The following is a 12,387-nucleotide window of genomic DNA, read 5'->3' as shown; positions in this document are numbered from 1 at the left end:
TAAAATTAAACAAAAGCCTTTTTCATTTCTTACATTTCAGCATGGAAAGCCTTCTATAAGGATTCAAAACAGGACACACCCAAACCTACATCAGGATCTGAAAACTCAACATATTATTTAGAATCAAGCATTCAAACATTTTAACAATTTAATTCCTAAATTCTTGGAAGTCATACATACTTTTCATAAGTTTTTCACCAACATGGCTGTCAGTCCACTGTGTAGTCTGATACTTGTCTGCATGTACAGTACAGTACAGTACAGATAAAGTATTCATTCTATAAAAGGTTTTAATGTACTGTCTGTATAATTTACATATATGGCATTAAAGTCAAGAAGTCAAGAGGTAGCAGTGCCAGATGATAATTGGTTTAGCAGAAACAAATAACTATGGGAATAGAAGATAATGATTGTTGTATGATGGACTGATTAATTAATTATGACATGTCATGACCAACAAGCTATATGTTTATTTTATTTTTTGATCGCTAGCAGGCCATAGTCATAATCAAACAGTATTCTACATATAGTTATAGACCTAACTAGTAGCATTAACAATTTAACATACTGTGAAGTACATCAGTCCATTGCCACCAGTTGGTCTTCCTGCTGATAATGTGAAAATATTCATTAATACATACAAGTAAGTTAAAGTAAGATGCAATAACTCTGCTTTTCAGGTGAAGCAGATGTTTCTAAAATGCTATTTGTCACCAGCACAGCCATTGCATGGTTGCTAGTTGCATAGCAGTTGTATCAGAATACAGAGCAAAAAAAGCTTTGCATCACATGGACTCTCCGCAAATTTTTGCTTATCTAATCATCTTAATCCTCTGCATACCTGTATTCCAGGTGAAGTGTAATGGTTCAAAATATTTTTAATAACTTTCTCACCTCTACATTTCTTGTCTGTAAGAGCATTCTGCATTTTCCAACTTGCCATAAACATGCACAGACAAGAGGTGTATAATAGTAGAGTTGACTGATACCTGATAGCTTGGAAATAGATATGAACAAGTCAGTCAAAGGGGAGATTTACCTATTTTCAAACTGTGTCTTTCAAATAGGTAAAAGTAAAGGGTTGAAGGTTTTAGGTTTTGCACATAAAGTTAAAATGCCAGAAGTGCTTCATATCATAATGTACAACATGTACCCATCATTTCTTCTTATTAGTATTTTGAAAACATGTCTTCAACATTCATACATTTCTCATCACTGCTTTAATTTAGATTATTTGGATTTAGCTTGACTTCCAGAAACAAAACAAAAAGGCTTAGCGTGTGTATTTCACAAAGACAACAGAGAGAATTGTGGGTGGTGGAGTGTGAAATAGCAAAAACCTACCACTTACAGCAGATCTTTTCCAAAGCCTCAGGGTGTGCCAAAGCTTCAGGGCCAAAGCTTCAGGGCATTTAATTAACCACAAGAATTGGACTGACGAATTGGGACCACAGTTCAACCTACACAAAGTTGTTTTTGACTCTTTAAAAGAGTCATAGTTCATTTTAATTCAAATGAATTCTACTTAAAGAATGACTTGACATGTTTATTACAAAGAATTAACAAAACTAGGGATGAGAGTGATGAGATGAAACAAGCGGAGGAGAAGATTGCACATTTCTGTAGCCTTTTCTGACTCATGGCCTTGCAGCCATATCACAATATAGGAACTGGTACTTAAACTGTATCTCCTTTGAAAACCTCACAGTTGTTGTAAATCGTATTGTTGCAGGGTTACCTGCGCCAGTGCAGGAAGCGTGTGGACATGTTCAATGATGACCAGCTCAAGGTCATCTTTGGCAACATCGAGGACATCTACCGCTTCCAGATGGGCTTTGTTAGAGACTTGGAGAAACAGTACAACACAGAGGAACCGCACCTCTCTGAAATTGGACCATGCTTTTTAGAACACGTAAGTCCAAATAGTATTATCATAAGTATCTTCCCTTTTTTTTTTTTGCTCTGATAAAAAATTTGGATGAAAAATGAATAGACTTTTACACACTGTCCAGCCAAGAGCAGCCATAATTGCTAATAATTGTGTTAGGCCTGTTATCTCAAAATCAGAACTTAATTATCTCGTCATCTTGAGATAACAGTTAAGTTGTGGAGATAATTAAGTCACCAGCAAACAGTTTATCTCAAGATGACGAGATAATTAAGTCATGATCTTGAGAAAACAGCTTTAATAAAAATTTTAGCAACCATAGCCGTTCCTCTGTACATATCGGCTTCTCCCCAGCATGTTTTATTGCAAGGAGGATTCATTGATCATGCTCCTCCCCTGTCCTTTACTCTACAGCAAGATGGGTTTTGGATCTATTCAGAATACTGTAACAACCACTTGGATGCCTGTATGGAGCTGAGCAAGCTGATGAGGGATGGCAGGTACCAGCACTTCTTCGAGGCCTGTCGCCTCCTCCAGCAAATGATTGACATCGCCATAGACGGCTTCTTGCTCACCCCTGTCCAGAAAATCTGCAAATATCCACTCCAGTTGGCCGAGCTTCTCAAATACACTGCACAGGAGCACAGGTACTGTACGCCCTGGCCAAGATCACATTTAATCTGCTTAATGTGTTGCTGGTTGATGGCCAGTTCATTTGTTTCTAAAAAGAATCTATTACTGGTGCGTCATTGTGCTGCAGATGCATCGTGTTGTGATGCAGCTGTTGCAGGTGTTGGGTTTATTCTGCTGAAGCGGTGCTCGTCTATGCATGCACTGAAATAAATGTTGTTTTGCCCTGTTGTCTGTGAATATTTTAGAGGACAACATTTAATGGAAGGAATCCATGCGACAGTGCTGCTGTTCATAAGCAAGTCAGATAATTTTCATATCGATGCATGTCCATGGGATCATTGTGTAGAGCTCTGTATATAAATAGATTGCAGATTAAATATGAATTTGGGCTTTTGCTGGCACACATACAAGCATCAACGTTCCACAAGCTGCATGCACAGCTCAGAAACACAATACACAATCTAAACATTTGCAGATGATCTCTCGTGAACAGACGCATATGCGAGCATCCAGATGTGCAAACTCATGCGTGCAAACCCACAGAAACATGGTGTAAGTGATTCAGCGTGTCTCAGCCAGCTCCAGGTCATTCACAAACCACGCATTCTCAGCCAGAGAGGGATAGGTGCCAGCTCTGCCAGCGAGGCCTGCCAGATCACAGTGTTTGACTGTTAGGAGCTGTGGAGAATCTGCCAGATATAGGCCTGCTCTCTGTCACACACACAGCACTGTCACACACACACACACACACTCACACACACACGCATTATCTTCCAAAGTGAGGATTGGATCCGTAGCACATCTAAGCCAGAGGGATAAATCCAGCTCAGTTAGCAAAGACGCAGTCAGAGTTAACTGTAGTCAGAGAAAATGGCTGATTGGAATTAAGTAGTGGTGTGTTATTTTGACTGTGCTCAAGCAGACTTACAGCTGTTACTTGAGTTTATAACCCCTGTCTCTAATAGGCTACTTTCTACTACTACTGCAAGATTACAGCAGTAATAAATTATGTGCACATTGTATCCGTAGTGACTATCGATACGTGGCGGCGGCCCTGGCAGTAATGCGGAACGTCACTCAGCAGATCAACGAAAGGAAGAGGAGGCTGGAGAACATCGACAAGATCGCCCAGTGGCAAGCCTCTGTTCTGGACTGGGAGGTATGTGCTCGTTCTGACTGTGGCGTAATTACAAAGCATCTGGTGTCCACCAATGTTGTTTTACTGGCTCAATCTCGTCTAGTCTAGTTAGTCCATGTGTTTAGTTACAGATTTTTCCTAAGGATGGAAGAACTTACATTTTACTACATACATCATCAAACCCGGACAGTTTTACCCAGTTATCTCTGTGTTTAAAATGCTTGAGTCATATTGATACTATAATGATATTTTATAATTATATGTTATAATATTTTGTCTTTTAAACAAACATTTTCATGACCATCAAGCTTTCAGAGAGAGAGATTTTACTTAATGTCGCTATCACTAAATGTAGAAAGCTTTACACGTCCTCAAGTCTGCTTTGGGAAAATATCTCATTTAATGTTTGCTCATGCTTGAAATGCTTTTAAATTTTTTAAATGTTTTTCTTTTTAACAAACTGAAAATGACATCTTTCAGACCAATACATAACCCTGTGTTGATAACTTGTATAATACAATAAAAAATTCATTTTCAACATTATTTAAAGGGATATTCCAGAAAGTTAATATTATATTTAACAAAGTTAGGATTCTTGTAAAAGGCTCAATCTGGATTATGTTAGTACCCTTACATGTAGTACACCGCGTGAACTCTGTACATGCTGGTGTAGTGCATGAGTTTTGACAGAGTAGTCACGGCACTTACATGAAATGACGATCACAACATTTGACCTTGATTGTTGCCTGCCAAAACATCTGCCAGCTGTTTGCTCACTTTAGTTAAAAATGAACATTTTATCTTCCTGTGTGTGCAACCTGTTCCATGCAACATGGGAATGAGGCCATCAGCGCCAACAATGTGTCCTCTTTCCTCAGCTGCCATTTTCACAAGTTGAAAATACATCGGGGATCCCAGCGTTCCATACTTTGCACTTTCCAAATTGAGACACAGCCTTAGCCTCTAGTATGGTTCAAGCTTCCAAAGGCAGCAGCATGTATTTCCCATAATGCATCTTGATAGCATTTTTTGTTAGACTTCCCCTGCCTGTTACACAGCCATGTCTTAACTCTATGTCCCAGTTTATAAAGTAGGCTCTCTGTAAAAAAAAAAAAGTAATTTCCAAGCCCAAGCTGACATCTCCCTGATGACATCATTATGACATCATCGAGGTTAATTTCTCAGAGTTGACAAAGCTGCTTCAGCCACAGAAGACCATATCAACTGTTTTCACAGGATGAGATGAGTAAACTGATTGATTGTATTTATTAACTGTGTATCTGTATCTGTATGTGTGTGTGTGTGTGTGTGTGTGTGTGTGTGTGTGTGTGTGTGTGTGTGTGTGTGTGTGTGTGTGTTTGTGTGTGCGCACTCGCGCGCATGTGTGTCTAGGGGGATGATATTTTGGACAGGAGCTCGGAGCTCATCTACACTGGGGAGTTGTCATGGATCTATCAGCCGTATGGACGCAGCCAGCAGCGAGTCTTCTTCCTCTTTGATCACCAGCTGGTCCTCTGTAAGAAGGTAGGTGCTCTCTCTCTCTCTCTCTCTTTGTTCACTTTCTTTCCTTTTATTTGAAGACTTTGTTGGCTGAAAATGAGCTGATAAGCTAAAACTCACCCTCAGCCTGTTTTCTTGAAAGTTGTGTATATCACATGCCGGGTGACGGAGATGCTTGAAGACAATGTGACTTCCTCAGCCGTACTCGAGAGCTGCAAATAGATTACATAATCCTGCATGAGACACACCAGCACTCGGTGGAGATGCGTTCAACTCCTCAGCACCTTTCACAAAATGGAGCTGTGGTAGTTTGGGCTCTAATGCACCAGGGTTGTGCTCTCCTGTCAGACGGATGTTCACGCTCGGCTAGACTCAGCAATACATGCACACAGAGACAAAGACACAGATGCAGACAGACACTTAGACACAAAAACACACAGAGGCTGCATAACTGCATCCTCACAGGCACGCACATGTGTACACACAGAAGAAAAATCATTTCCCCATTACACACACAAACACACACAGAAAAAAGATACATATTAATATACTGTCTTTCCGTGTCTCTATCTTTCCGTCTGTCCTCATCCTCCCCCCTTCTATCACATTTGAACATCTCTGGCACCAAATATAAACTCCAGTATGTCTGCACACATGTGCGTTAGCTGTTCTGGTCCAATAAATAAAGTCCAAAGCTCCAAGACACGCTACGTTATGAATTCTAGTCTTTGTTCTACACTTCCTACTTCAGCATCCTCAGTATAACATGTATAATGGCAGCCCTCGGGGTGTGTTAGTAGCACGTTGCATGTAGTCTTCCATCTTTTACTATCATCTCTTCCTTATCAGCACATGAATACAGATTTGTCTCTGCATGCTTGTTAAAAAATTCCGGTTCCTTTTTTTGTTTTCCCTTCCTTGACCTCAGAGTGGGACTGGATGTTATTTGGTCCTGAGGCAATGGTCACGACGAAGGTTTATTTTTATGTGGCAGTCTTATTCTTACAAGTTACATCAAGTTATGCTTTTTTTTGTACTTGATGTACTGGTGTAAAGCAGAAACAGTTAGTCAATTAATTGATTAGTCGATTGGCAGAAATTTACTTTGCAACTATTTTGAGGATTGATTAATCAATGCAAGTCATTTTTCACGCAAAAGAGCCAAACATTGTGTGTGTACAGCTGCTCCAGTGTGACAGTTAGCTGCTTTTCTTTGTCGTATGTGACAGTCAGCTGAATATTTTTTGGACAAAACAAGCAATTTCAAGACATCACACCGAACTGTAGGAGATTGTGATGTGCAGTTTTCAATCAAACGTTTAATCCATTAATAACTGGCAGATAAATTGTTAATGAAAATAATCATTAGTATCAGCCCCTGTGCTGGTGTAGCTGAAAAACATTTAAAATTAAATTTATTAATTTCATAAAATTTTCATAGTTGTTTTGTATATTTTATGAGGCTACAGTGGTTCTACGATCAAAAACGATATTAAGAAAGTCTGTCAACAAAGACGGAGCATTATAAAGTCACATAGCATCTGCAAAACAAACATAAAAATATGACATATTACAGAAATGTTGTGTTGTTGTGTATTATATTGTACGTGTGTAAGTCTATGTAAGAGCTTCTGTTATGATAGTATTTCTTCTATTTTCATTTTTTGTGATACCAAGTGAGGAACAGATTTACTGAGAAATTTGGCATCCCCCAATGTGTGTGGAAGGTGTTTGTATGTTTGGGCAGCAGATGGAAAAGGTTGCATAAGACAGGCTCTCAGGACACCAAGGGAAGGCTGCTTGTTGACACCTCTAAGGTTCAGCACACACAAACACACAGAGACATAGACACACATTAACGGACATCTTTCTCTCCTCTTACCCAGGATCTGATACGCCGGGACATCCTGTACTACAAGGGCCGCATTGACATGGATCGCTACGAGGTGCGGGACGCCATAGACGGGCGTGACGATGACTTCAACGTCAGTGTGAAGAACGCCTTCAAATTGTGCAACAAAGACAGCGAGGAGATCCACATCTTCCTGGCCAAGAAGCCTGAGGAGAAGATCCGCTGGCTCAGGGCCTTCCACGAGGAGAGGAAGATGGTGCAAGAGGATGAGAAAATCGGTTAGTCACGCACCTCTCTGCCCCTCCCTGTTTGGAAAAGCGGGGAGGTGCTTTTCATTCACAATGGGCACTGGAGCTTCATGTTGTATTTCCTGAAGCGCAGTACAACGGGACATTTTTAGCACAAAACACGAGCTTCCCAGTGTAATGTACACAAAGTGAGGATGTAGATCAGCCCGTAGCTCTGATTGGCTGGATCACAGTCAAAATGTAGTATGTTGTGGTCAAAATGTGGTTTTGTGCTTTACTGTTTTGAAAAGCTAAAGCTAAACAATGCTTCAGCTGTTCTTAAGCCAAAGTAAAAGGCGACTTCTTGCAACTTATTACGTCTTTTTTGAAATGATCTCCATGCTCTTTGTGGAACATTTGTCCAACATACAATCTTATTGTTGTTTAGGTTTTGAGATCTCTGAGTACCAGAAGCGGCAGGCGGCCATGACAGTGAGAAAGGTGACCAAACAGAAAGGTGAGGCAACAAGAAGATATCAGGTGATTTCCTTTTTTTTTTTCCTCGCTGCTGTGCTCTGTCTTCTCATCGCTGTTTACTCTTCCCTTAACCTGCTCTTTTTTTCTTTTTACTTTCTACACTTTTTTTAAACACGCATTCTTTGTTTATGAATGGATCTAGACTAGCCGTGTACTGAGTAAGCTAGAAAAGTCAAGTGAATTCATGCAGTCTCACTACACTATATTACTTTCAATATTTTTCCTTTGAGATAAATGTCTGTCAGCCCATATATGAGGATGACTTGATATGAGTTGTAAAACAGCTGTTAAGCATCAATGAAAAGACAGAGGGCTGTTTGCATGAACTATTGAGTTTAAAGGGCGATACCAGTGTTCATGACATGCGGGTCTTGTGTCACGCTTGTCTTGAAATGATTTAATATCCCAGACAACTGTTTGCATTTTTTTCTTTTTTTGAGTTAGGGTGGTTGTTGGTGCTTTTCACTTCCAGTAACATCCAGATTGTCAAAGAATACCCTCAGCCTTGTAAGTTTATACTTACTTCTGAGGTGTACAGGTGTTGTATAGTTGATATACTATGTTTTATTACAGCGTCTAAACTGTACAACACGGTGCCTTTACCTTGTATTGTGTTATCCAGCGCAATGGAATGTCCTGACACCTTGAAGTCAGGAGAACAATCAGGGTATTCATGTTATTTTTAATTACTTTTTTTTATTAAACATGTTCTGTTTTACTGTAACACAACATTATGGCAACAACATAAACCCCAACAGTTACCAGCTATCTCAGTAACAGAAAAACATGTCAAACAAGCTTTTCATGGATGCTAGTTTCTGACAATGTCTCAAAGACAGAGGACCCACATGCTCAAACTGCTGGTATCATCCTTTAAGATTTAGCCATTTTAGTGCTAGGCTAGATGTTTGTACATTTACCATTACTGATGTTCTTGCTATTGCCAGTTTCACAATAAGCATGACCATCCATTAAGGTATTGATTAACCAATGACCACTGCTGGAATGTTCTCTCTGACGTTAGGATCCCTGTAGATGTCTGTCAGAAGTAAATGTTGTGTGTTTCTAAGTGCTGTATGTGTACATGGCTGGCACAAGGTGAAGTACTCTCTTGAATTTCAGATTCATTTATAGATTTCATCTTGAGAAAGAGGGCCATGTTGTATGGACATGGTTTGAAAATGATAAAGGTATATACATTAGAGTTCTCCTTAGAGCTAGCACAATAAGATGCCATGGCAACTGCTAAGCAGCATTGGGAGGTGTTGTGATTAACGTTGGCATTGGAGCATGCAGTCACTGTCCAATCTGTTTACAAGCATTATCTTGACTATCCAAAATCAACAGGTCCCACTAACACAAATAACATGAACCCTTCTAACTGCTAAAACAGTGTTTGGCCAAAAAAAAAAAAAAAAAACCCTAAAAAAAGACACTGTTTCTCATCTTTTCATGTTTCTCTAAGATGCCATGGCAACTTTTGAATATTTCATCTCCAAATATTGATTGTATCTAATTTTTAATTACACTAGCTACACTAGTTGTGATGCTTGTAGACTGTAGCTAAATGACATTGTAGACCGTAGTTAAACGCATATTAACAGCTTTCTGTTGGCTCTATTTTCGCCACTCTTGTGTTCTCAAGTGTCGAGGGTGCTATTCAAACAAAAGTGCTGTCAACAAACATGGAAGAACAGTGTCCCTTGTCCAAATGCCTGGTGTCATCATTGTATCAGATGTAATCTGTTAGTTCTCTTGTTTGCCTGCCACAGAGTTTGATTGAATAGCATCTTTAGTCTCCCTTGTGTCATTGCTAGAGCTGAATTTCACTTTTCTTCCAATTCAGCTGTCATCATATGATCATGATGTGTCATATCTCAGGTTTAATATGCAGGAATGTTAACACTGAAGGCTCATTTTGTATGTCTTTGTGCCTGTTTTCTGTGGAAGCATGACTTGATGTTGTGTTGTTGTGTCTGCTCTAGATACAATACTGACAATGTTTCCTCTTTGCTATCCACCTCCCTTCTTTGTCTCTTTTGCTTTGTGCCCTGCACTGCCTCCTTGCCCCCCCCCCCTCCCCTCACACCCTTCTTGCTCTTTTTGCACCTGCCTCCCTAGGTGTAAACAGGTGCACGCCCCCCTCATACCCACCCCCCCAGGACCCCCTCAGTGCGGGGCAGTATGAGGTAACGGAGGACATGGCACAAGGAGAGGTTTTTGAATTCAGTCAATCCAAAAGAGGCCAGGCTCCTTTCTGGCAGAATTTTAGTAGATTAGCTCCATTTAAGAAATAGAGATACACAGACTCTTCTGAAGGACCAGCTATTTTTCTTAGAAGCACTAAACACTGGATGATCATGTCCCATGATGAAGAAAAATACAAAAAAACACACATACCCAAGAGACTCCGAAGTTAAGGACCAATGTTAATATAGAGTGTGATTTGAAGCAGCAAGAGGACTGAAGACTTGGATTTAAAAAATTGAGAAAAAAAAAAAAACTTTACAATTCATATATGTTAGTAACGTTCTTAGTTATCATGCTTCTCCAGATGAGTCAACTGTCATGAACTCCTTCCCTCGGATTCTGCATATTCACGCCATCTGAATGTCCTGGAGTTATTGAGATTGTTATATGATTTCATTTTTATTCCATCATCTGGAAAGAAACACAAGGCCAAGCCAGGTCGCTCCTAAGAGTATGATTGTGTCCAAAAGCTGAGATCTTGCTGTGCTGCTATGTGAGATTGCTTGTTGCATTCTTCTGAATGTGAGATTGAATAATGACGAGCCTCAGCTACCACCTGTGGCGCGGGAAGGACCTGTGAGGCTCGACCGTCAGCGCCACCTCTGAGTTAGATCCATCCCGCCGCTGATCACAGACTGGTCAGGCCATCTCTGCTCTACTGATGTCTGCATCTGGATCTCCCCCTCACTCTCAACGCTCCATCCTCCTTTCTCTAGCTGTCTGCAATATAGTAGCCCTCTCTTCACCGAGTCTGACATTCACAGCGTTTCCCTCCCTCTCTGCATCCCTCTCTTGTCCTCTCTATCTCTCTACCCACCTGCTCAAGCCTCTGTGAGTCAGTGGCTCTCAGAGGAAGAGCTTCATTCTTTTGGAAACCTGCCATTGGCTATGATATGACGGGTCAGGGAACAAATCAATAGTCGGAACATCAATAGAATATTTACGTCCTTTCACCAACCACTTTTGACAGGGTATTCATATCCGATCACGCCGAGGGGCTGTGGGTTGCGTTTGACGGAGAGCTTGCCGCTCAGATGAAACAGCTGGGAGCAGGAGATAGGCAGGCTATACGGTTCACCTGCCTTGTGTCAGAGCCCCTCCCCCACTCTCCCCAGAGACCACCCCTGTAGCACTGTGCTGGCAGCTCACTGGGTGTTTGGAAAGAGCACAGCCTACCTCTGGAAATCCACTGAGAGCTAAAAGTGAAGTTGATGCATTGGCCAAGGTCTAAAATAATATCTTTTTCATATCAGCTGTAAAAACAAAACAAAAAAAAAGACTTCCATCAGTTGACTTAATTATTTTGTATTGCTCACACTGTAAAAAGCACAGCACATATTCAGTCTGAGGAGTACTTTTTCTCTCATTTAAGTAGGAGCAATGCAGCAGTGTGAGAAATTAGAGAGTACACTAACCAGCACAAGGGGAAATGGTCAGAAAAATGGCAGACATTATAAATGAACAGGTCGACCATATCAGTCTTAAAGTACACGGCAGAAAGGTGAATTTAATCTGTAGCATGCAGGTGTCCTCTGACAGATTCATACGTTTCTAAAGGCTGCAGCTTCCAAATCTTGGCACCCCCTCCCCGTCACATTGTTCTCCAGATCTGATCCATGTTCTGGCACTTGGCGCTGGCACTGTTAAGGTGATTTGCAAAGGACTGTGGCCTGTTCAGATTGATTTGATTCTTCAACAAAGTCCCCGAAGCTGCTGTGAGAGAGATCCTCGCCATAGAGTCCTTCAACTGAGGCGTTAGGAAAGAGAAGATCAACGGAGGAGAAACTACCGATTTACACACATCATGAAGGTGTATTCTTTTCTACAGTTGGAATGTAAGTGAAACATCTGTCCATAGTTTGTTATCATATTTTGACCTCAGATACAGAAGTACATTTTGTGTTGAATTATATCACCTGATGGACAGTACATATACAGTATGACAACTTGTGCAATGTGATATATCATTATATATCTTCACTATTCACTGCAACGTGATATGAAAGAGTTATATATCGTTCTATGTCATTTGTTTGCCTTCTTACAGGCCTTATAACCTATTGGAAAAAAGACCTTAGAATTGCTTTGTATGTTGTGTAATTTATGTTTTGTTTCAGTAAAGAAAGTTGAGAAATGGGTGAGTTGGCTGCTGGTGTCTGTAGAGATGGCTCCCAGTGAGATTGTTTTGGAAGATAATTCCCTCGTCTGGCACAGCAAAAAGATATGGTTCCCAGGCCATGATAACCTCAGGTCCCGTGCTACGCCCAACCCCCACCCACATCCCCAGCTCCCCCACCACCACCTCCCAACTCCACGCCACCACCAGTACCAACATTCAGGCTAACACACACATAGACACAAA

At 40.7% G+C, this 12,387-nt stretch overlaps 1 protein-coding gene across 9 annotated transcripts in view; it reads left to right on the top strand.

Annotated features, from left to right (window-relative positions):
* Positions 1-12,163, top strand: part of LOC130173421 (rho guanine nucleotide exchange factor 9) — a 39,924-nt gene extending 27,761 nt beyond the window's left edge. For all 9 annotated transcript variants that reach the window (XM_056382687.1, XM_056382685.1, XM_056382686.1 and 6 more), the window contains 7 exons: positions 1,733-1,912; positions 2,303-2,535; positions 3,551-3,680; positions 5,052-5,183; positions 7,046-7,289; positions 7,687-7,755; positions 9,897-12,163. In XM_056382687.1, coding sequence (XP_056238662.1) covers positions 1,733-1,912; positions 2,303-2,535; positions 3,551-3,680; positions 5,052-5,183; positions 7,046-7,289; positions 7,687-7,755; positions 9,897-10,072 — 1,164 coding nt within the window. In that variant the 3' untranslated portion in view covers positions 10,073-12,163. The remainder of the gene's footprint in view (positions 1-1,732; positions 1,913-2,302; positions 2,536-3,550; positions 3,681-5,051; positions 5,184-7,045; positions 7,290-7,686; positions 7,756-9,896) is intronic.
* Positions 12,164-12,387: the final 224 nt, after the last annotated feature.

This window comes from Seriola aureovittata, chromosome 8 (assembly GCF_021018895.1).
Source record: "Seriola aureovittata isolate HTS-2021-v1 ecotype China chromosome 8, ASM2101889v1, whole genome shotgun sequence".
Lineage (NCBI taxonomy): Eukaryota > Metazoa > Chordata > Actinopteri > Carangiformes > Carangidae > Seriola > Seriola aureovittata.
Note: the sequence above shows the minus strand (reverse complement) of the source record. Positions and strands in the feature narration are given on the sequence as shown.